Below are 25,708 nucleotides of genomic sequence, written 5' to 3' on the forward strand. Positions count from 1 at the left end.
GGGTGAGAATGGCAGCATATCGATGTCATAAATATATATAGATGTTGCCCAGGCCTGAGCCCTGGACTGAACCTTCTTTATGGCACTCCACTCATCACTTCTTTCCAGGTTGAAGAAGAGGAACCAGCAAAGAAGTGACTAGTGGAGTGCCACAATTTTACTTAGTCAATTAATTAATAGCCCAATTTTCTCCCAGCACAGGGTTTAAGGTGGCATATGGTGTTTTAAAATTACAACTCAAAAGGAAACACAAGTGAAAACACACTTAAACTGAATTTCTGTTTCTGAAAAAGAATTAAAATGACATTTTAAATACCCTGCGGTGTTCAAAGCAAAACACTCCTCTGCAAACCCACTGCCTGCAGGATGGAATGGCTCTGACTCACAAGAAGTTCTTCCGAATGTTTAGTGTCGCCGGTTGACCCTTCTCCCTGGGAAGGGAACGTGGAAAGCCTCGGCTCGCATCTTTAAAACTCCCCAGCAAAGTCTGAGTAAATCAAGAAGCTACTTATTCCTCAGCAGCTCTAACCAAAATGAACTCTACTTCACGTAAACACTCGGTGAAGCCAGTGAGAACAGGTCTCTGGCGGATACCCCATAAACAACACAGGGCAGGCTTGGATATAGACTCACAGGGAATTGTATGGCTTCTTCCTTGAAGGTAAATCACTTGGCTTTACAAACACTTCTAATTCATCCATTGCCTCCACCTGGCAGCTCCTTCCCTGCTGCCCTTGACATTCTCCCTTTTCAGTGGTACTTTCTTACTTACTTACTTACTTACTTACTTAGGCGATCCCTCGTTGGACGAGTAAGATGGTCTTCCATGATGGGTTTCCTTGTGGGTTCGTAGGTGGCTGTGGAGCCCTATTCTTGACCCGCATCTTCTCCCACAGTGAGGGCATTGGTTTCCAGGTGGAAGGTGGTCCCGGTTGGGGTTGGCTTGATGCGCCTTCCTCCTGGCATGTTTCTCTCTTTCGCCCTCCACTCGTGCCTCCTCAAATTCTGTAGCACTGCTGGTCACAGCTGACCTCCAGCTGGAGCGCTCAAGGGCCAGGGCTTCCCAGTTCTCAGTGTCTATGCCAGAGTTTTTAAGGTTGGCTTTAGGCTATCTTTCAATCTCTTTTCCTGTCCACCAACATTCCGTTTTCCGTTCTTGAGTTCGGAGTAGAGCAACTGCTTTGGGAGACGGTGGTCAGGCATCCGGACAACATGGCCGGCCCAGCGGAGTTGATGGCAGAGGAGCATCGCTTCAGTGCTGGTGGTCTTTGCTTCTTCCAGCACGCTGACGTTTGTCCGCTTGTCTTCCCAGGAGATTTGCAGGATTTTCCGGAGGCAGCGCTGATGGAATCGTTCCAGGAGTTGCATGTGACGTCTGTAGACAGTCCACGTTTCGCAGGCATATAGCAGGGTTGGGAGGACAATAGCTTTGTAGACAAGCACCTTGCTATCCCTACGGATGTCTCGGTCCTCAAACACTCTCTGCTTCATTCGGGAAAATGCTGCACTCACAGAGCTCAGGCGGTGTTGTATTTCGGTGTCGATGTTGACTTTGGTGGAGACGGGGCTGCCAAGGGAGCAGAAATGGTCAACATTTTCTAATGTTACACCATTAAGTTGTATCTCTGGCATTGGGGAGGGGTTGGCTGGTGACTGCTGGAACAGCAATTTGGTTTTCTCGATGTTCAGTGACAGGCCAAGCTTCGTGTATGCTTCTACGAAGGTGTTTAGAGTGGCTTGTAGATCTTCTTCTGTATGCGCACAGATGTCCTTGTCATCAGCATATTGGAGTCCTATAACAGATGTTGTGACCTTGGTCTTGGCTTTCAGTCTGCTGAGGTTAAACAGCTTTCCATCTGTCCGATAGATGACTTCCACTCCGGTGGGAAGCTTCCCATCAACAAGGTGAAGTATCATGGCAATGAAGATTTCCCAGCCTCACCCTCTCTTCTACATTTCTCCAAGTTTCCCAAGTTGTCCTTGTTGCATCGTTCTGGGCCTTGACATTTCTGCAGGCTCCAATTGCTCTCCTTTCCTCCAGGGCTGTCCACTTTGTTTGCCTCTGGGCAGTGCCCTTTCTCCACTTTGTTACATGGAGTCTGTTTTCTGGTAATTGGAATTAATGGCTCTGTGCCCCACTCTCTGGAGCAGCAGCAAACAAGCTTTCCCCATTCTTAATGGGACATTTTTTCCAATCTTTAAACATGGCGGTCACATTCCTCGCAGCCTTCTCTTCTTCTGTGAAGAGCAGCATAAAGAATCATAGAATCCTAGAATCCTAGAATCAAAGAGTTGGAAGAGACCTCATGGGCCATCCAGTCCAACCCCATTCTGCCAAGAAGCAGGAATATTGCATTCAAAGCACCCCTGACAGATGGCCATCCAGCCCCTGTTTAAAAGCCTCCAAAGAAGGAGCCTCCACCACACTCCCTCCGGGGCAGAGAGTTCCACTGCTGAACGGCTCTCACAGTCAGGAAGTTCTTCCTCGTGTTCAGGTGGAATCTCCTCTCTTGTAGTTTGAAGCCATTGTTCCATTGCGTCCTAGTCTCCAAGGAAGCAGAAAACAAGCTTGCTCCCTCCTTCTCCCTGTGGCTTCCTGGTCCTGTTAGGCTGCAGAAGAGAAGGTTGAGAGGAGACAAGAGAGTCATGCTGTTGCACCTCAGAATAGATTCACCTTGCTGAAATCACCAGAACTGCACACAGACTGAAGTCTTTGTAGTTTATTAAAACGTAAAAGATGAAAAGTTTAAAAAGCAAGTAATTGGCTCCAACGACACAAAGTCCCATGAGAACATGACAAGATCCCAAGACCATGGACACAGGAAAACGAGCACAAGCTGCTTGGTTGAGTGAGAAGTTGCTCTGACTAAGGTTTGTTTTCAAACGCACTGCTTAATACCCTTTGCAATATATAGAAGCTTTTCTTTGGCCTCTGACCTCCTTCTTGTTGCCTATTCTCACACTCCTTCGAACTCTGAATTCCAAACTGTCAGCCCGATCTAAGATTCCTGTTTCCTCAAGGTCAGGCTGCTCTTTACTGTCAGCCTAGTTGCCTTCCTGCTTACTATCAGGCTGAGAACTCTCCTCCTTTTCTGAGTCAATTTGCACCTGGCTAGTTTCAGTATCAACAACATCCTTCCCTGCTGTGGGAAACTGACCTTGCACACCCTGTTCCTCAATGTCTACAACAGGAACATTTTGAACCTGATTGTGAACCTGAATCCCATCATCCTCGTCAGAGTCACTCTGAGACCCCATCTGAGTCACAACATTATCAGTCTGTGTCTGTGGTTCACAACACATGTTTAAATATGTGAACGGATGCCATAAGGAAGAGAGAGCAGGCTTCCTTTCGGCTGCCCTGGAAATGTGGACTCAATAGAGCCATGGGTTCAAATGACAGGAAAGGAGATTCCATTGAACATTAGGAAGAACTTCCTGGCCACATGGGCTGTTCAACAAGGAAACTTTCTGGTGGCCTTGTAGAGAAGCACAAAAATATTGGAAATTAATACATGAAGAGTGTCAACAGATCTTTAAGAAAAAATCCCCCCCCCCCCAAAAAAAAACCCAGAATATTACTTGTTAGGAATAACAGAAACAGGTTTAAAATTAGATTCAAATGAAGATATCCTTTTTATGCCGCTAGGATTATCTATGTTGGGAATCAGCCTGTGTTTGTGTTTCAGGATCCTGATGTGGGAAATGATGAGAGAAATGATGGTGAGGTATAAGATGGAGATGGTTTGGTCAATGATTTTCAGGCAGACAGTGACAGAGAGGCCCCAGTGCAAAGGGCAGATTCTCATGAGAATATTCCTGCTGGGAACTAATAATAATAATAATAATAATCCTTTATTTATACCCCGCTACTATCTCCCGCAGGACTCGGTGTGGCTTACAAGAGGCTGAGCCCAAAATACATCAAAACAAAAAGCATAACCACAACAATACAATACAGCAATAAATAACTCATAGCAAAGCAGAAACAATAACAAAATATCACGACGCAATTTAAAAACCTGGCAGGGCAAAATGTAAAGATTAATTTTTTTGAAAAAATGCTGGGCATGACCAGGTGAAAAAGGATGGATATTTTGGTGGGTAAGTGGGTGTGCAGACACTTCTAACTCTCTCGTAAAGTGCATTTCAGATTCAAATGAAGATATCCTTTTTATGCCGCTAGGATTATCTATGTTGGGAATCAGCCTGTGTTTGTGTTTCAGGATCCTGATGTGGGAAATGATGAGGGAAATGATGGTGCTGAGGTGCAAGATCGAGATGGTTAGGTCGATGATTTTCAGGCACACAATGACAGAGAGGCCCCAGTACAAAGGGCAGTTTCTCATGAGAATATCCCTGCTGGGCCTAGCAATGATGGTTCACTCCCTCTCTCTGTGAGCTCTCAAGATTTGAGTTTGGAAAACAATCTGACACCTGGGAATTTAAATGAGTAGCCAGATAGGGAGCTGAAGAATAGCCAGGATCGACAGCAATCTCAGTGTTTATGTCGCTCTGAAAGGCTTCAGCTGATAAGGGGAAAATGTGAGGAGAAGTGAAACCAATTTCTGAGTTTTGGGATATAAGGTTTGCCTCAAGGGGAAACCTGTTAGATCAGGCATCGTTTGGAAATCAAGTTCATGTGCCATGGAAATCCTGTTCAAGGGGTCTTATTCCTGTGGAGTTTTTTAACCTTTTGGACTGTGTTTTTGTTTGTTTAAAGTCAGAGTGCTTTTTCCTGACCTGGAGTGAAACAAGCTATGCAAAAATCTGGAAAGAGAGGGGAATACCGGACATAGACCAGTGGACAAACAAAATAAGAGAAATAAAAGATATGGACAAATTAACATTCTTTTTAAAGAAAAACTCAGGAAGACTCCTCGATCCATTTCACACATACTGTGGTGTTTACAAAGTCATTAGACCCCAAAAGAGGCCACTGTACCTGAACAGTTACCATCCTTCATAGTATCCTTAATATGTTTTGTGGCAGCAGCTGAAGCCTCTCTGGTTCTCGTAATGCATCTAAATAGTTGGGCACAGTAGACATGGAAGAGATTCTGAAAGGAAGCAGGAGAAAAGCTCATGGGCTTGCAGCACACACACGCACACGCACAGACACGTGTGCCTGCATGCAAAGTGTCTCTTCATGTCCCGCACCCCAAAAGCATCCTCTGTCTGCCCAGATGGACTTTTGCAGCCAAAGGCAGCTGTTAATTGGTCAGCCATGGCTGCCCTCTCAGCAAGTTGTCAAAAATGTAATAATCTGAACACAAAGGCAAGGTGGGGTGTGTGTGAAAGTTTCAGTGACAAGGAAAATTGAATCCCCAGCTCTGCCTCTGACAGCTCTGAAATTGGACTTCAAGGAGGGCAGAAGAGCCAAGCGATGGCAGGGAAGAAAGAGAAAGAATCAGCAAGGAACGCCTTTCCCTTAAAACCCAAAACAGGACCCGTTTATGGGGGTTCCCTTGCCAATGGGGCCGGCGACTCTACGCTGGGATTTAGCCCAGAATTTAAAGGGGTTGTTCAGGATGCTGAACCATAGACACCCCAAATTGGTTCCTGCACCTGGAGAGCTCCAACTGACCAGGAGGAAGGAGCTGCTTCCAGACCTCAGGCATAAAGTGGGGGGCACCCTTTCCTCCTGCAGCCTAAACATTTCCTACAGAGTTGACGTTTTGGAGTGATTCTCTTGTGGTGGCTGTTTTCCCCTCCTGCCATTGTCCAAAGCAGATTCACACAACCTTAACTCTTGAATGTGGCCCAGGCTGGTGAGGTTCAGGGGAAAGGTTCAGCATCTGGTTCCTCATCTTCAACATCTTGGCAAACAAACTAGTCCCATGTGGGCTAGGCAAAACTATGGTGAGGTGGATCTGTGATTGGTTAAATGGACGATCCCAGAGGGTGATTCTCCCCAAGGCTTCCTCCTCTTCATCCTGGAAAGAAGTGACAAGTGGAGTGCCATCAGCAGGGTTCCGTCCTGGGCCCGGTCTTGCTCAGAATCATCATTAATGACTTAGATGAAGGGTTAGAAGGCATGATCATCAAGTTTGCAGACGACACCAAATTGGGAGGGATAGCCAATAGTCCAGAGGACAGGAGCAGAATTCAAAATGATCTTGACAGATTAGAGAGATGATGGGCCAAAACTAACAAAATGAAGTTCAACAGTGACAAATGCAAGATACTCCACTTTGGCAGGAAAAACGAAATGCAAAGAGACAGAATGGGGGACAATGATGCCTGGCTCGAGAGCAGTACGTGTGAAAAAGATCTTGGAGTCCTCATGGACAACAAGTTAAACATGTGCCAACAATGTGATGTGGCGGCAAAAAAAGCCAATGGGATTTTGGCCTGCATCAATAGGAGCATAGTGTCTAGATCTAAGGAAGTAATGCTACCCCTCTATTCTGTTTTGGTTAGACCACACCTGGAATATTGTGTCCAATTCTGGGCACCACAATTCAAGAGAGATATTGACAAGCTGGAATGTGTCCAGAGGAGGGCGACTAAAATGATCAAGGGTCTGGAGAACAAGCCCTATGAGGAGCGGCTTAGGGAACTGGGCATGTTTAGCCTGAAGAAGAGAAGGCTGAGAGGAGATATGATAGCCATGTAGAAATATGTGAGAGGAAGCCACAGGGAGGAGGGAGCAAGCTTGTTTTCTGCTTCCTTGGAGACTAGGACGCGGAACAATGGCTTCAAACTACAAGAGAGGAGATTCCATCTGAACATGAGGAAGAACTTCCTGAGTGTGAGAGCCGTTCATCAGTGGAACTCTCTGCCCCGGAGTGTGCTGGAGGCTCCTTCTTTGGAAGCTTTTAAACAGAGGCTGGATGGCCATCTGCCAGGGGTGATTTGAATGCAATATTCCTGCTTCTTGGCAGAATGGGGTGGGACTGGATGGCCCATGAGGTCTCTTCCAACTCTTGGATTCTATGATTCTAGGAGGAAGCAGATGCTGCCAGACCTCAGGCATAAAGAGAGAGCACACTTTCCGCTTGCAGCCTAAACGTTTCCTACAGAGTTTTTGGAGTGATTCTCTTGTGGTGGCTGTTTTCCCATCCTGCTCTTTTGTATCACAAGGGCCATTGTTGGAAGCAGATTCACACAGCCTTCACTCTTGAATGTGGCCCGGGCTGGTGAGGTTCAGGAGGAAGGTTCAGCATCTGGTTCCTCATGTTCAATATCTTGGAGACTTCATCCCCGTTTTCTATGTTCAGCACCTTGGATAGCTCCCCTTGAAGACCCGCATCCACCATGGGTCTGACTCAATTCAGGTTTCCCAATCCATTGGAAACTGGGGGTCACTAATGTAAGTTTTAAGGAGTTGTCGATATCAGGAATGTATATGAGCAAATATTTTTAAATTGTGGAACAAAACACTGGGACCTGGGCTGTGCAGTTGCTCACTTCTGCCCTTCTTTCAGCGGCTCCTTTGCAGGGTTGGCGTGAATGGGGGCATTTCCGCCTGAGACCCAGGAAAAGCAGTTGCCATTCTCACCTTCAGGACAAAAAGGTGGCTCTCAGCACCTCGCGGTCTCCGTGAAATGGGATTTTAAAGCGTTTCAATTTCCAGACCTTCCTTGGCAATTACATTTAACTGCAAACTCTACCCCTGTTAAACTTTTAAAGTTTAATTCCAGGGTTATTAAAAAGAAAGACTGCGTGTCCTACTTGTAATTGTGGGGTGGAGATCAAGCAGCCCTCAAACTCTGCAAGGGAGCTTTTGCAAAGGAAAGGCTCCTGCAATTGAAAGGGGCAGCGAGGCGGCTGTTGCTGTGTGTGTGTGTTTTGTTATGTCACCGCACTAGCTGGGTGACCTTGGCAGAGTCCTTCATAGAATCATTGTTGTTGTTGTTCATTCGTTCAGTCGTCTCCGACTCTTCGTGACCTCATGGACCAGCCCACGCCAGAGCTCCCTGTCGGCCGTTACCACCCCCAGCTCCTTCAAGGTCAGTCCAGTCACTTCAAGGATGCCATCCATCCATCTTGCCCTTGGTCAGCCCCTCTTCCTTTTGCCTTCCACTTTCCCCAGCATCATTCCCTTCTCTAGGCTTTGCTGTCTCCTCATGATGTGGCCAAAGGACTTCAACTTTGTCTCTAGTATCTTTCCCTCCAGTGAGCAGTCGGGCTTTATTTCCTGGAGGATGGACTGGTTGGATCTTCTCGCAGTCCAAGGCACTCTCAGCACTTTCCTCCAACACCACAGCTCAAAAGCATCTCTCTTCCTTGGCTCAGCCTTCCCTAAGGTCCAGCTCTCACATCCGTAGGTGACTACAGGGAATACCATGGCTTTGACTAGGCGGATCTTTGTTGCCAGTCTGATGTCTCTACTCTTTACTATTTTATCGAGACTGGACATTGCTCTCCTCCCAAGAAGTAGAATCCTAGAATCCTAGAGTTGGAAGAGACCTCATGGACCATCCAGTCCAACCCCATTCTGCCAAGAAGCAGGAATATTGCATTCAAAGCACCCCTGACAGATGGCCATCCAGCCTGTTTAAAAGCTTCCAAAGAAGGAGCCTCCACCGCACTCCGGGGCAGAGAGTTCTGCTGCTGAACGGCTCTCACAGTCAGGAAGTTCTTCCTAATGTTCAGATGGAATCTCCTCTCTTGTAGTTTGAAGCCATTGTTCCGCGTCCTAGTCTCCAGAGAAGCAGAAAACAAGCTTGCTCCCTCCTCCTCCCTGTGGCTTCCTCTCACATATTTATACATGGCTATCATATCTCCTCTCAGCCTTCTCTTCTTCAGGCTAAACATGCCCAGTTCCCTAAGCCGCTCCTCATAGGGCTTGTTCTCCAGACCCTTGATCATTTTAGTCACCCTTCTCTGGACACATTCCAGCTTGTCAATATCTCTCTTGAATTGTGGTGCCCAGAATTGGACACAATATTCCAGGTGTCGTCTAATCAAAGTGGAAGAGCAAGGACCCATCTTGATAAGATAGTGAAGAGTAGAGACATCACATTGGCAACAAAGATTCACATAGTCAAAGCAATGGTACTCCCTGTAGTCATCTACGGATGTGAGAGCTGGACCACAAGGAAGGCTGAGTGAAGGACGATCGATGCCTTTGAACTGTGGTGCTGGAGGAACGTTCTGAGAGTACCTTGGACCGCCAGAAGATCCAACCAGTCCATCCTCCAGGAAATAAAGCCTGTCTGCTCATTGGAGGGGAGGATAGTAGAGGCCAAGATGAAGTACTCTGGCCACATCATGAGGAGACAGAAAAGCTTGGAGAAGAGAATGGTGCTGGGGAAAATGGAAGGAAAAAGAAAGAGGGGCCGACCAAGAGCAAGATGGATGGATGGCATCCTTGAAGGGACTGGCTTGACCTTGAAGGAGCTGGGGGTGGGAGCTCCGGCGTGGGCTGGTCCATGAGGTGATGAAGAGTCGGAAGTGACTGAACAGATAAACAACAATGTTCCTATGATATAGTCCTCAGCTTTGATTGTCCCTTTGCATATTACTCCAACTGGCTCTTTCTCTGAGGTTTTCTGATTATGCCTTCCATCATACTCTCCCTGTGTGTTTGTGTGTTGAGAAGGAGCTATAATTTGCACTCTAGCCTTGAGACACCGTTTCATCCAGCACCACACTGGAGTCCGGGAGTACTAGCTACAAAAGTTTACTAGGAAAAGCATGTACAAAGAGAAAAAGGGGCATTTCCCAAAAGTGCAGTGGAGTAGAAAATACAAAATAGCAACAATCCAAAAATGTCACAGTACATGAAGTCAACAAAGCTAAAATCTCAAACATAAATCCATAAGCATGGAAACAGGAACCTTTCCCTAGGCAAACTCTTCAAGGAACATAGTCAGAATCAGGAAACTTGAACCATGAACTTGAGAGCGGAGAGAGGAAAGCCATGCTTATGGCAACATTGTTTCCTGTGAGAGGTATAGAGTAAACACCACTTAATTTAAGCCCAATCAAGACGTCATGAAATCATGCCGAATGCACCTGGGCTTCAAGGTCGTCTCACAGATTCTCTCAGTCTATTTTTCACTCCCTCTGTTCTCAAACCTAATCTGGTTTCTCAGGAAAACTCCCCTTCAGCCAAAGGCCGTTTCACAAGGGAACTGAAATCTTCACTTTCTGTTACCTGGGAATGAGCACAGGAATCCCAAACAAGAGCTTCCTCACCCTGCAGTTCTCTCTGATCACTAGCAGAGTCTTCACTTTGAAATCCATCAATTCCCTCATCCTCTGATCAATCCCGTGCTGCTTGCTTAGCTACAACACTATAGCGCCATGACCATGCGGGGCTCTCCCTGGCACATGGCACAACATATAATCATAGAATCATAGAATCAAAGAGTTGGAAGAGACCTCATGGGCCATCCAGTCCAACCCCATACTGCCAAGAAGCAGGAATATTGCATTCAAATCACCCCTGACAAATGGCTATCCAGCCTCTGCTTAAAAGCTTCCAAAGAAGGAGCCTCCACCACACTCCGGGGCAGAGAGTTCCACTGCTGAACGGCTCTCACAGTCAGGAAGTTCTTCCTAATGTTCAGATGGAATCTCCTCTCTTGTAGTTTGAAGCCATTGTTCCGCGTCCTAGTCTCCAAGGAAGCAGAAAACAAGCTTGCTCCCTCCTCCCTGTGGCTTCCTCTCACATATTTATACATGGCTATCATATCTCCTCTCAGCCTTCTCTTCTTCAGGCTAAACATGCCCAGCTCCTTAAGCCGCTCCTCATAGGGCTTGTTCTCCAGACCCTTGATCATTTTAGTCACCCTCCTCTGGACACATTCCAGCTTGTCAATATCTCTCTTGAATTGTGGTGCCCAGAATTGTACACAATATTCCAGGTGTGGTCTAACCAAAGCGGAATAGAGCATGGGGAGCATGACTTCCCTAGATCTAAACACTTTGCTCCTATTGATGCAGGCCACAATCCCATTGGCTTTTTTTTTTTTTTGCCGCCACATCACATTGTTGGCTCATGTTTAACTTGTGAAAGTTAAATATGAGCCAAAGTGAAAGAAGAAAGTGTAAAACCTGTATTGCAGTTAAACAAAAACAAAAAAAACCAAGATTATGGCAACAAGACTGATTGATAACTGGGAAATAGAGGGAGAAAACGTGGAGGTAGGGACAGGGTTTGTATTTCTAGGTGCAAAGATGTCTGCAGACACAGACTGCGGTCAGGAAATCAGGAGATGCTTCCTTCTTGGGAGGAGAGCAAGGACCAATCTCGATAAGATAGTGAAGAGTAGAGACATCAGACTGGCAACAAAGATCCTTTGCCTAGTCAAAGCCATGGTCTTCCCTGTAGTAGTCACCTACGGATGTGAGAGCTGGACCAGAAGGAAGACTGAGTGAAGGAAGAGAGATGCTTTTGAGCTGTGGTGCTGGAGGAAAGTTCTGAGAGTGCCTTGGACCGCCAGAAGATCCAACCAGTCCATCCTCCAGGAAATAAAGCCTGTCTGCTCATTGGAGGGGAGGATAGTAGAGGCCAAGATGAAGTACTCTGGCCACATCATGAGGAGACAGAAAAGCTTGGAGAAGAGAATGGTGCTGGGGAAAATGGAAGGAAAAAGAAAGAGGGGCCGACCAAGAGCAAGATGGATGGATGGCATCCTTGAAGGGACTGGCTTGACCTTGAAGGAGCTGGGGGTGGGAGCTCCGGCGTGGGCTGGTCCATGAGGTGATGAAGAGTCGGAAGTGACTGAACAGATAAACAACAATGTTCCTATGATATAGTCCTCAGCTTTGATTGTCCCTTTGCATATTACTCCAACTGGCTCTTTCTCTGAGGTTTTCTGATTATGCCTTCCATCATACTCTCCCTGTGTGTTTGTGTGTTGAGAAGGAGCTATAATTTGCACTCTAGCCTTGAGACACCGTTTCATCCAGCACCACACTGGAGTCCGGGAGTACTAGCTACAAAAGTTTACTAGGAAAAGCATGTACAAAGAGAAAAAGGGGCATTTCCCAAAAGTGCAGTGGAGTAGAAAATACAAAATAGCAACAATCCAAAAATGTCACAGTACATGAAGTCAACAAAGCTAAAATCTCAAACATAAATCCATAAGCATGGAAACAGGAACCTTTCCCTAGGCAAACTCTTCAAGGAACATAGTCAGAATCAGGAAACTTGAACCATGAACTTGAGAGCGGAGAGAGGAAAGCCATGCTTATGGCAACATTGTTTCCTGTGAGAGGTATAGAGTAAACACCACTTAATTTAAGCCCAATCAAGACGTCATGAAATCATGCCGAATGCACCTGGGCTTCAAGGTCGTCTCACAGATTCTCTCAGTCTATTTTTCACTCCCTCTGTTCTCAAACCTAATCTGGTTTCTCAGGAAAACTCCCCTTCAGCCAAAGGCCGTTTCACAAGGGAACTGAAATCTTCACTTTCTGTTACCTGGGAATGAGCACAGGAATCCCAAACAAGAGCTTCCTCACCCTGCAGTTCTCTCTGATCACTAGCAGAGTCTTCACTTTGAAATCCATCAATTCCCTCATCCTCTGATCAATCCCCTTCCACTTGCTGAGCTACAACAGTATAACACCATGACAATTTGTGGCTCTCCCTGGCACATGGTGCAACATGCAGAACAGTCCCTAAAATGTGCGCTCTAGAACTGCATTAGAAACGGCAATGCAATTTCAACCCAACATGTTTGCTTGCATGCTGGTCGGGTTGAAATTGCACAATTCCTGGCACAACCTGGGGATCACAACCAGATACAGTGAAGACATCTGCCCTTGCGCTGTGCTACTCTGCTGCTGAGTACGCATGCCCAGTGTGGAACACATCTCACCACGCTAAAACAGTGGATGTGGCTCTGAATGAGACATGCCGCATTATCACAGGATGTCTGCGCCCTACACCACTGGAGAAATTACAGTGCTTAGCTGGTATTGCACCACCTGACATCCGCCGGGAAGGAGCAGCCAATAGTGAAAGGACCAAGGCAGTGACATCTCCAGCTCATCCCCTGTTTGGGTATCAGCCAGCGCATCAACGACATAAATCTAGAAATAGTTTTCTAAGATCTACAGAGACACTCGCTGGAACACCTGAGCAAGCGAGAGTCCAAAAGTGGCAGGCTCAAACCCAGAACCTCAACCAATGGCTGATACCCAATGAGAGACTCCCCCCTGGGCACACAGAAGACTGGGTAACTTGGAAGGCACTGAACAGACTGCGCTCTGGCACCACGAAATGCAGAGCCAACCTTGAGAAATGGGGCCACAAAGTGGAATCCTCAACATGCGAGTGTGGAGAAGAGCAAACCACTGACCACCTGCTGCAATGCAACCTGAGCCCTGCCACATGCACAATGGAGGACCTTCTTGCAGCAACACCGGAGGCACTCCAAGTGGCCAGAGACTGGTCAAAGGACATTTAACCAACTACCAAACTCACAAGTTTTGTATTTGTCTGTTTGTTTGCTGTGCTGTTAGAAATGTAATATAATGGACTGGTTGCTCTGACACGACAAATAAATAAACCCAAATAAATAAATCCAGCCTCTGCTTAAAAACCTCAAGAGAAGAAGACTCCAAGGGACACTATTAGACTTTCATGAGCTTAACACTTAATCCAACAACATCCGGTGGGTTCTGTGTTGGGAGAAGCAGCAACTCAGCTTTGAAGTCCCTTTAAAGTTCAGACTAAAACCCAGCACAGATCACCATTCTTTTGACACAGAAACTACCAGACTCTCCAGAAGGATTCAAAAGTAATAAGGAAGGTGTTTTGTGATGTATTTTCACCCAACAAAAATACTTTATGGTTCTAACCCTAACCATCCAAATCCTATCCGTCCTCCATTCCTCTTTTCTCCTCTTTCTCCTTCCTCCTCTTTTTCTTTTCAATCCAAAGTAAAGAGAAATACAAAGACTCCAGTGAGAAAGAAGACGGTGTGAGCTAGCTCCTCTTGTCGGGGAACACAGTGTTTGCAAAGTATGCAAATGCATTCAAATTCCATTAAACAAAACATTGATTCAAAAGCACAGGATTAATCATTTCAAAAATGTTTCAATGGTTGGCAGCACCAGGGACATATGTTGCTCTTTCCCTAAGGCTGGAAACCAGGCGGAAGCCCAGACAACGGCAGGAAATGAAAATATCCAAATATAGTGGTTCTCATATTGTTTTTTTATATATATATATCATATAATATAATGTAATCCAGGCCAATTCAAGTGTTGCATTTTGTGCATCTGCAAACACACATTTACAACAAAGACTCCGCTACACAAAGAAGCAGATGCATAAACAAGCTGGAAGAATCTCATTGCAGTTTTATACAATTCGCTCACGTTTAAGCAAAAATGCAGCACAGAACGTTAAAATCCAAATGAATACATTTATTTTTAAAATTGCATATGCGCCCAACTGAGAGTGATCTGTAAAGTGACAGTGGGAGCAATGGTTCCACTTAAATGCGCATGTTGTTGTTATTGTTGTTCTAATTTTAATTCTCGTGGGGATAAAAGCAGAGGTGTAAACACAACACCGTTGGAATCATAGAATAATGTTGAAAGGGTCTTCCAAAGGCCAGCCAGTCTAACCGTCTTCTGCCACAAAGGAAAACACGATCCAAGCCCTCCCAAAAGGTGGCCATCCAGACTCTGCTTAAAACCTTCCATAGAAGGAGGCTTGATTGGACTCCTTAGAGTTAGAATGGACCTCCAAAGGCCATCTAGTCCAACCCCTTTCTGCCACATGGAAGACCTCCTCACCTGTTCAACATCTTTATTAATGACTTATATGAAGAGCTAGAAGGCATGATCATCAAGTTTGCAGACAACACCAAATTGGGAGAGATAGCCAATACTCCAGAAGACAGGAGAGGAATTCAGAACGATCTTAACAGATTAGAGAGATGGGCCAAAACTAACAAAATGAAGTTCATTGTGAACAAGATACTCCACTTAGGCAGAAAAAAACAAAATACAAAGATACAGAATGGGGGACAATGCCTGGCTCAAGAGGAGGATGTGTGGAAAAGATCTTGGGGTCCTCGTGGACAACATGTCAAACATGAGCCAACAATGTGATGCTGCAGCTAAAAAAGCCAATGGGATTTTGGCCTGCATGAATAGGAGCCTAGTGTCTAGATTTAGGGAACTCATGCTCCCCATGCTCTATTCTGCTTTGGTTAGACCACACCTGGAATATTGTGTCCAATTCTGGGCACCACAATTCAAGAGAGATATTGACTCTAAGCTGGAATGTGTCCAGAGGAGTGCGACTAAAATGATCAAGGGCCTGGAGAACAAGCCCTATGGGGAGTGGCTTAAGGAGCTGGGCATGTTTAGCCTGAAGAAGAGAAGGCTGAGAGGAGACATGATAGCCATGTATAAATATGTGAGGGGAAGTCATAGCGAGGAGGGAGCAAGCTTCCTTTCTGCTGCCCTGGAGACTAACACAAAATGGAGCAATGGCTTCAAACTACAAGAAAGGAGATTCCATCTGAACATTAGGAAGAACTTTCTGACTCTGAGAAAGAGCTGTTCAGCAGTGGAACCCTCTGCCCCAAAGTGTGGTGGAGGCTCCTTCTATGGAGGCCTTTAAACAGAGGCTGGATGGCCATCTGTTGGGAATGCTTTGAACCCCGGGTTGGGGGGGGGGGGATGAATGTCTCCTGTAGGCCACGTTTTGCCTATTTCTGGTTTAGTATACTTGTGAAAATAAGTCACCCTTGCTGAGCTATCCAGGGTGCTGAATGCCCCCTGCAAAAGCAAATCAGTCACTCGTGATTTTTGTATTTGAAAATAGGAATAAGGTTTTGGTAAATAAAAATGTTATATTGTTCATGCTCTGTGCTGTAAGACTCAAAAGAGTCAGCGCCTGGAAAAACGTAGAATTGAAACCATCAAACAATCAAGGAAGATTGTGGATAAACTATTGGAAAACACGAGGGGGTGGATCAAAAAGTAATGCCTCCATGGCTCTAAATTTTCTTTCTTTCCTAGCTACTGGGCTACCTATGCATGATTTGATAGAGGGAACCTTACTCTACTGAGATAGTCTTTTCTTTTTCTGATTGACTGATTAGAACCACGAATCTGAGGCTCAAAGAAAGAGTTATCATTGGATTTCTGGCAAAAGAAGGTTGTTTAGGATTTGACCGCTTCTGACTTTTACATGTTTGAACTTCTGAAAGATAACCTACATGGTTTCAGATAGGGCTGTCCAAACATGGAAAAATTTGTTTCTAAACTCGATTCGTTTTTTGGGGGTTTTTGCGTTTCGTTATTTAAAAGAATTCCGAAATTTTCCTTTAAAAAAGTTCGATATTTACGAAATTTCGGAAATCATAAAACAATTACGAAACAATTACGAATCGATTACGAATCGATTCGTTAATGGCGGCCGCGATCGCGCAATACGCTAAAAAAAACTTCAGAAGCTTCCCTCTCCCTCTGTTGTTGACTGTTGGTGTGATAATTATATTTTTTTTTACTGAGAAAACAAACAGCAACCCTAAAACTTGCACCAGACATGCGGAAATAATAACGAAACATTTACGAATCAATAACGAATCAATAACGAATCAATTACGGAACGAATTGGAAAAATTTGTTTCGTTTTTTAGTTGCTCCTGAATGGTTCAATATCACTTCGTTATCAAAAAATAACGAATTTTTAACGAATTACGAAATTACGAAACGAAACCGCCCAGCCCTAGTTTCAGATTATATTTATTTGTTTGTTTACAATATTTATATTCCACCCTTCTCACCCTGCAGGAGACTCAGGGCAAATTACAATATACATACATACATACATGGCCATCATTCAATGCCATAGACACACAACATATATAGAAACACACAGAGGCTATTTAACATTCCAGCTTTCATGAGGGTATTTTGGCCACCAAGAAAGCTGTCGCTTCACCGTCCATTAGTGACAATGATGGAGTATTTCCTCATTCTTTTTGCACGGTCGCTGGAGATTTTTTTATGCCATCATAAATTAGCTAAATTAGCCTCCCCACATAAGCGGTACCTAAATTTCCTACTTGACAGATGCAACTGTCTTTCCGGCTGCAAAGGTCGACAGCAAGCTACACAAAGGTCAGAAGCTCACTCTGATCTGGGCTTCAAACTCATGACCTTTTGGTCAGTAGTGATCTTAATGCAGCTGACTCCCAAAACAGCTTTAAAATCATGGGTCACAAAGCCAAACCCTGATTTTTTTCCAAAATGGTTTGGATGTCTGGGTCAAACGATGGTGCAGATGTGTACAAATTGATGGTGACTATGTTGAACTGTAGTTTTATATAGAGGACAGTTCAGGCTAAGATCTGGAGCAACTTCTGCTGTTATAGGTTCATTCATGATGGTTTTTATGACACAGGAGGCAAACCTTTTTGACCCACCTGGGCTATAATGATTATATGCAATGGATGAAAATAGAATGAGCAGAAGCAACAGAACTGACAGAGCTGTGCTTTCGTAATGGTATATGGATGGTGATGGGGGATTGAGGACATGTAAAGATCTGGGAATAGACGATCTAGGGAAGTCATGCTACCCCTCTATTCTGTTTTGGTTAGACCACATCTGGAATATTGTGTCCAGTTCTGGGCACCACAATTCAAGAGAGATATTGACAAGCTGGAATGTGTCCAGAGGAGAGCGACTAAAATGATAAAAGGTCTGGAGAACAAGCCCTATGAGGAGCGGCTTAAGGAGCTGGGCATGTTTAGCCTGAAGAAGAGAAGGCTGAGAGGGGATATGATAGCCATGTATAAATATGTGAGAGAAAGCCACAGGGAGGACAGAGCAAGCTTGTTTTCTGCTTCCCTGGAGACTAGGATGCGGAACAATGGCTTCAAACTACAAGAGAGGAGATTCCATCTGAACATGAGCAAGAACTTCCTGACTGTGAGAGCCGTTCAGCAGTGGAACTCTCTGCCCGGAGTGTGGTGGAGGCTCCTTCTTTGGAAGCTTTTAAGCAGAGGCTGGATGGCCATCTGTCAGGGGTGATTTGAATGCAATATTCCTGCTTCTTGGCAGAATGGGGTTGGACTGGATGGCCCAGGAGGTCTCTTCCAACTCTTTGATTCTATGATTCTATGATTCTGTGATGTAATAAGACAATTGTAATGTTGTATGTTGGCCTGTCCAGCCTGTAATTGTGTCTGATGTTCACGTTGATGCTCATGATGGGAATGATGTTCATGTTGATGTTCATAATGGGAATGGTGATGGTCTTCCTGATGATAGGCCTGGGACTGAAGGCTTGCTTGGGCCTGAGCTGGCTCGGGAAGATTCACAAGGCCACATTCCTGAGAGAGACCTTTCACCTCTTTTCTCAGAACAACTGTCTGAAAATGATGCTGAGATTGATTTGCCAGGTGCAGGAGTTAATGAGGGAGAGGAAAGTGAAAACTTGGCCAGGAAACAAAGTTTTAGTAAACAGAGGCAGAGCTTTTGGATATTGAGGCAATCAGTTTGTCTACAGCAAAATAAAGATAACAAACAGTTATCTGGTGAAAGTGAGTCCTTCTGTGGAGGTTGAGAAGATCAGGATATAAAATAAATAATAAATAAGTCAAGAAGAATGCTTTCCTTTCAGTTCTGGGTTCTGGAAAAGGTTTATAATGATTTATGGGAGACAGTTGCCTCAGTCGAGTCAACGTTATTATTTTATCACAGTCTTGCTTTCAAGTGCTCTGAGTTTCATGTACCAAGTTTTTGCCAAGCTTAAGTTTTGCCTATGGGATTTTCCTGCTGTTTTGTTTCATGGTTTCAAGTGCCTTGTTTCATGGATTTCTATGTAGTCATGATGTTACAGTAAGTTATAAAAGGATCAACACCAAGTGTGTGTGTGTGTGTTAAAGAAAACTTTATACTGTTAATCATTATGTGCAGCTGCTAATCTAGGTCACACCCAGTGGGGTATAACTGTATGTGCTTTAGAATACAGTTTGGCTTTTTCCTTGAGGAGCTTATGCTTATGGAGTGCTTCTGGTGTTGCCGCAAGAAGGTCCTTGCTTGTGCATGTGGCAGGGCTCAGGTTGCATTGCAGCAGGTGGTCAGTGGTTTGCTCTTCTCCACACTCGTATGTCGAGGATTCCACTTTGTGGCCCCATTTCTGAAGGTTGGCTCTGCATCTCGTGGTGCCAGTCTGTTCAGCACCTTCCAAGTCGCCCAGTCTTCTGAGTGCCCAGGGGGGAGTCTCTCATCTGGTATCACCCACGTATTGAGGTGCTGGGTTTGGGCCTGCCACTTTTGGACTCTAACTTCCTGGGGTTTTCCAACGAGTGTCTCTGTAGATCTTAGAAAACTATTTCTAGATTTAAGTCGTTGACATGCTGGCTGATACCCAAACAGGGGATGAGCTGGAGATGTCACTGCCTTGGTCCTTTCACTATTGGCTACTACTTCCCGGCAGATGTTAGGTGGTGCAATACCGGCTAAGTAGTGTAATTTCTCCAGCGGTGTAGGGCGCAAACACCCGTGATAATGTGGCATGTCTCATTAAGAGCCACGTCCACTGATTTAGCATGGTGAGATGTGTTCCACACTGGGCATGCATACTCAGCAGCAGAGTAGCACAGCGCAAGGTCAGATGCCTTCACTGTGTCTGGTTGTGATCCCCAGTTTGTGCCAGTCAGCTTTCATATGATATTGTTTCTAGCACCCACTTTTTGCTTGATGTTCAGGCAGTGCTTCTTGTAGGACAGAGCACGGTCCAGAGTGACTCCCAGGGATTTCGGTGCGCTGCAATGCTCCAGTGGGATTCCTTCCCAGGTAATCTTCAGAGCTTGGGATGCTTGTCTGTTCTTGAGATGAAAAGCACATGTCTGGGTTGAGGGGTTGAGGATCAGCTGATTTTCCCTGTAGTAGGCAGTAAGAGCACCTAGAGCTTCTGAGAGCTTCTGTTCTACTATCTCAAAGCTCCCTGCTTTAGCGGTAATGGCACGATCATCAGCGTAGATGAAACTATCTGTCCCTTCTGTCCGTGGCTGGTCATTTGTGTAGATGCTGAACTTGGATGGAGCAAGCACGCTCCCCTGAGGCAGGCCATTCTTCTGTTTCCGCCATCTGCTTCTCTGGCCCTTGAACTCAACAAAAAAGCTCCTGTTTTGTAGCAGGTTTCCTATGAGGTGGGTGAGGTGGTTGTCCTTTGTGAAAGTCCTGATCCTGAAACACAATCACAGGCTGAACTCCAACATGGAGGGTCCAAGTTTACCCATACCTGATATATAGCATAATGGTGACCAAAGCATACAATTTGCAAACTGAAGTCCGGACATAAAACAGTGCCAATCTCCCTCCACTTCTACTTTCTATTCTCAACGCCTTCCCTTTAAGCCTCTCTTCCGCTCCTTCTGCCTCCTTTTAATTTCATTTTCTCCTCATTAAAGAGATTACCCCGAGATTTGTGCGGCTTTATCTCTTGTTTGACGGCTCCTTTTTCCTCCGCCGGGCGTAATTCTGAGCGTAATCCTTCCCTTCCCTTTCCCTTCTGCAGGACATCTTCACCCCGGAGTGCAAGTTCAAGGAGTCCGTCTTCGAGAACTACTACGTCATCTACTCTTCCACGCTCTACCGGCAGCAGGAGTCTGGCCGGGCCTGGTTCTTGGGCCTCAACAAAGAGGGGCAGATCATGAAGGGGAACCGGGTGAAAAAGACCAAACCATCCTCACATTTTGTACCAAAACCCATAGAAGGTAAGAGGCGCTCAGCATGGATGATGGTCTGTGAAGGATCTGCCGGGAGGAAGGGGGCCATTTCCTTTGCTTTCCTGGGCACATGATCTGGGACTCATCGGGTGAGCATGGGTCCAAGCAAGCCTTGCATACAGGCAGCCTCCAAGTTACACACAAGAGATGTTTTGTAGGCTTGTAATTAAGTTGGGTTTGTATGTAAGTCGGAACAGGGACATTTTTTAAAATGTAAATCTGGCTAAATTTTGACCTACAAAACTCTATACGGTTCCAGTCCAGCGTATCTGTCCGAATGCATCTCCCTCTACGTCCCACCGCGGAGTTTGAGATCATCTGGGGAGGCCCTGCTCTCGAGCCCACCGCTATCCCAAGTGAGGCTGGTGGGGACGAGGAGCAGGGCCTTCTCAGTGGTGGCCCCTCACCTGTGGAACTCACTCCCGGGGGAAATTAGGGCATCAACATCCCTCCTGGCTTCAAACTACAAACTAATGGCTTCAAACTACAAGATAGGAGATTCCATCTGAACATTAGGAAGAACTTCCTGACTGTGAGAGCCGTTCAGCAGTGGAACTCTCTGCCCCAGAGTGTGGTGGAGGCTCCTTCTTTGGAAGCTTTTAAGCAGAGGCTGGATGGCCATCTGTCAGGGGTGATTTGAATGCAATATTCCTGCTTCTTGGCAGAATGGGGTTGGACTGGATGGCCCATGAGGTCTCTTCCAACTCTTGGATTCTAGGATTCTATGATTCCTCTCCTTCAGGAGGAAAGTAAAAACATGGTTGTGGGACCAGGCCTTCGGGCAATCTGACAACTAGATAAGGACAATCGGACGACTAGGACTGACAGGACTGACAAAGTGGAATTGGGAATTGGACTATGAGATGGCGAACGCTGAGCGTTAATTGTGTGAAGTCGGGTTTTATTGGTTTTATTGGTTTTACAGTTGTAATGCAGAAACTGATTGCTACTTGTTTAACTGCTGCTATATTGTTTTTATTCTATTGTTATGTTGATGCCGGCATCGAATTGTGCCTCTGTAAGCCGCCCTGAGTCCCCTCCGGGGTGAGAAGGGCGGGGTAGAAGTAACCGAAATATAAATAAATAAATAAATAAATACTATGAATCATAGAATCATAGAATCAAAGAGTTGGAAGAGACCTCCTGGGCCATCCAGTCCAACCCCATTCTGCCAAGAAGCAGGAATATTGCATTCAAATCACCCCTGACAGATGGCCATCCAGCCTCTGCTTAAAAGCTTCCAAAGAAGGAGCTTCCACCACACTCCGGGGCAGAGAGTTCCACTGCTGAACGGCTCTCACAGTCAGGAAGTTCTTCCTCATGTTCAGATGGAATCTCCTTTCTTGTCATTTGAAGCCATGGCTCCATTGCGTCCTAGTCTCCAGGGAAGCAGAAAACAAGCTTGCTCCCTCCTCCCTGTGGCTTCCTCTCACATATTTATACATGGCTATCATATCTCCTCTCAGCCTTCTCTTCTTCAGGCTAAACATGCCCAGCTCCTTAAGCCGCTCCTCATAGGGCTTGTTCTCCAGACCCTTGATCATTTTAGTCGCCCTCCTCTGGACACATTCCAGCTTGTCAATATCTCTCTTGAATTGTGGTGCCCAGAATTGGACACAATATTCCAGGTGTGGGCTAACCAAATGGTATACGTTCCTCAGCTTTGGAGAGCATAGAGAAGGATTCACACCCTTGTGGTGTTTGTTTGACCGTCTTGTGCTCCACCTCACTTTCTGTCCTGGTGAGAATTGGATTTTGAAAAATCTGGAAACAAGGATTGAGGATAAAATGTCAATGGAGACCCCCTTTCTCCACAATAATAACTCTCCCAGGAGTGCATTTCCCTTCCTTGCTTGCTTGCTTGCTTGCTTGCTTGCTTGCTTGCTTGCTTGCTTCCTTCCTTCCTTCCTTCCTTCCGAGGGGCAGATTCTTCGCACTTCCTATTGTCTCGGCCTTGTTCTTAATGTGAGTTGTGTGTAAGTTAGATGTTTGTAACTCGGGGACTGCCTATACGGCTCCGGCCCAGCGTACCTGTCTGAACGCATCTCCTTCTACGTCCCACCTCGGAGTTTAAGATCTTCTAGGGAGTCCCTGCTCTCGGCCCCACCTCTATCACAAGTGAGATTGGTGGGGATGAGTAGTAGGGCCTTCTCGGTGGTGGACCCTCGCCTGTGGAATTCGCTTCCCAGGGAAATTAGGTCATCGACATCCCTCCTCTCTTTTAGAAGGAAACTAAAAACATGGATATGGGACCAGGCCTTTGGATAATCTGGCAGACAGACAAAGGACAATGATGACTAGAATTGGATAGGATTTGACAATGCGGAATGAACTTACGGATTCTGAGCTTGGCGAGCATTGATCATTAGATTGGTTTTTATTAATTGTGATGTATAACTGGATTGTTTTAATTGTTTTATAACTGTTGTTGATATATGTTTTATCTTATTATCTGTTGTGCTGGCAATCCTGGCATCGAATTGTGCCTTTTGTAAGCCGCCCTGAGTCCCCCCTCAGGGGTTGAGAAGGGCGGGGTAGAAATTGCGCACAATAAATAAATAAATAATACTTGTACCACAGCAACAATAACTTCTTGAGGGCCCAATACTCCAGAAGACAGGAGCAGAATTCAAAATGATCTCAACAGGTGAGAGAGATGATTGACCAAAACAAACAAAATGAAGTTCAACTGTGACAAATGCAAGAGACTCCACTTAGGCAGAAAAAATGAAATGCAAAAGATACAGAATGGGGGACGCGTGGCTCGAGAGCAGGGCATGTGAAAGTGATCCTCATGGACAACAAGTTAAACATGAGCCAGGAATGTGATGCGGCGGCAAAAAAATCCAATGGGATGTGGGCCTGCATCAATAGGAGCCTAGTGTCTAGATCTAGGGAAGTCCTGCACCCCATGCTCTATTCTGCCTTGATTAGACCACACCTGGAATATTGTGTCCAATTCTGGGCATCACAATTCAAGAGAGATATTGACAAGCTGGAATCTGTCCAGAGGAGGGCGACTAAAATGATCAAGCGTCCGGAGAACAAGCCCTATGAGGAGCGGCTTAAGGAGCTGGGCATGTTTAGCCTGAAGAAGAGAAGGCTGAGAGGAGATATGATAGCCATGTATAAATATGTGAGAGGAAGCCACAGGGAGGAGGAGGGAGCAAGCTTGTTTTCTGCTTCCCTGGAGACTAGGACGCAATGGAGCCATGGCTTCAAACTACAGGAGAGGAGATTCCACCTGAACATGAGGAAGAACTTCCTGACTATGAGAGCTGTTCAGCAGTGGAACTCTCTGCCCCGGAGTGTGGTGGAGGCTCCTTCTTTGGAAGCTTTTAAACAGAGGCTGGATGGCCATCTGTCAGGGGTGATTTGAATGCAATATTCCTGCTTCTTGGCAGAAAGGGGTTGGACTGGATGGCCCATGAGGTCTCTTCCAATTCTATTATTCTAAATGGAGCTAGGACTCTGTAAAGACAGAGGTTTCTGAGGACACGCAGAAGGCTATGGGTATCATTGCTAGATCCGCACTCGCAGCTCTTAGATTGTATTTCCCCTCTGGTGCATGATCTGGTGCATGAGAGCCATTCAGCAGTGGAACTCTCTGCCCCAGAGTGTGGTGGAGGCTCCTTCTTTAGAAGCTTTTAAACAGATGCTGGATGGCCATCTGTCAGGGGTGATTTGAATGCAATATTCCTGCTCCTTGGCAGAATGGGGTTGGAGTTGATGACCCAGGAGGTCGCTTCCAACTCTAGGATTCTATGATTCTATCTTGTGCAGATGCAGGCACCTCTGGAGAAGAGAGCATTGCAAAGCACAGCCTCACTGTCACAACCTTGGATGGTCCTTCCATGTTGTCTAAATGGCCCAATCGCTTTTGCGCATTGACCGCCACATGCCCAAAGGCCTAGCCAAGTCAATGTGGAAGTCACGACTCTTTGCAATTTGCACACTTTTCAGGCAAGGGGTTAAATCCAATTTTCAAATGGGCTTTGATCATTCATGACACTCTGCCATCGAAGATCCTGGGGATTTCTTTCGATTTGGCACCGCAAAGGATCTATTTCCGTCTCCCCTTGAAACTCTTGTGGGGCTGACCGACCCACAGATGATGTGGAAACAAGACCCAGTTGTATCGATCGTGGAGATGCAGGCTTTCCATCTTGTGTGTTTTGACAAACCTCCGCAATTAAAATGCATGCAATAACAACGGGCTTAAGCAATACCAATTATGTCCCCGTTACCAAGGCTTCAGTATCGATCCTCAGAGTTGACCCCAAAGGCGGTCAAGGGCACGAGGCTCTCCTCACATTTGGGTCACGTCTTGACCAAGAGTAAATGCTGCCCGTGTTCGCTTGACATGCCCATTTCCCACTTGTTATTTTGGGACAAAATTGGTGTAATCCCATTTGTGGAAATGGAGCTTAACTTCAAAAGTGTCCTTCCTTCTTTGCTTGCATGTCACAACACTCACAAATGCAGGAGTTTAAACTGCCAGGTACAATTTCAGGTCTGGGATTATGAGGACGAACAAATTGAACTTGAATCCAGACAAAACAGAGGTCGTCCTGGTCAGTCGCAAGGCCAAACAGGGCATAGGGTTACAGCCTGTGTTGGATGAGGTTACACTCCCCCTGAAGACGCAGGTTCACAGGTTGGGAATGATCCTAGACTCATCGCTGAGCCTGGAACCCCAGGTCTCGGCAGTGGTCAGGGCAGCTTTTGCACAATTAAAACTTGTGCACCAACTGCGCCCGTACCTTGGGAAGTCTGACTTGGCCATGGTGGTCCACACTCTGGTTACATCCCGTATAGACTACTGCAACGCTCTCTACTTGGGGTTGCCTCTGAAGACTGCCCAGAAGTTGCAATTAGTCCAACAAGCGGCAGCCAGATTACTAACAGGAGCGGGGTACAGGGAGCACACTACTTTTCTGTTGCACCAGCTCCACTGGCTGCTAATTAGCTTCCGGGCACAATTCAAAGTGCTGGTTTTAACCTATAAATCCCTAAACGACTCCGGCCCAGTT

At 45.8% G+C, this 25,708-nt stretch overlaps 1 protein-coding gene across 3 annotated transcripts in view; it reads left to right on the forward strand.

Moving 5' to 3' along the window:
- The window catches only part of FGF12 (fibroblast growth factor 12), a 404,357-nt gene that overhangs the window by 368,031 nt on the left and 10,618 nt on the right, over nucleotides 1–25,708 (forward strand). For all 3 annotated transcript variants that reach the window (XM_060767257.2, XM_060767256.2, XM_060767254.2), the window contains one exon: nucleotides 20,465–20,663. In XM_060767257.2, the coding sequence (XP_060623240.1) occupies nucleotides 20,465–20,663 (199 nt within the window). The remainder of the gene's footprint in view (nucleotides 1–20,464; nucleotides 20,664–25,708) is intronic.

This window comes from Anolis sagrei, chromosome 3 (genome assembly GCF_037176765.1).
Source record: "Anolis sagrei isolate rAnoSag1 chromosome 3, rAnoSag1.mat, whole genome shotgun sequence".
NCBI classification, from domain to species: Eukaryota; Metazoa; Chordata; class Lepidosauria; order Squamata; family Dactyloidae; genus Anolis; species Anolis sagrei.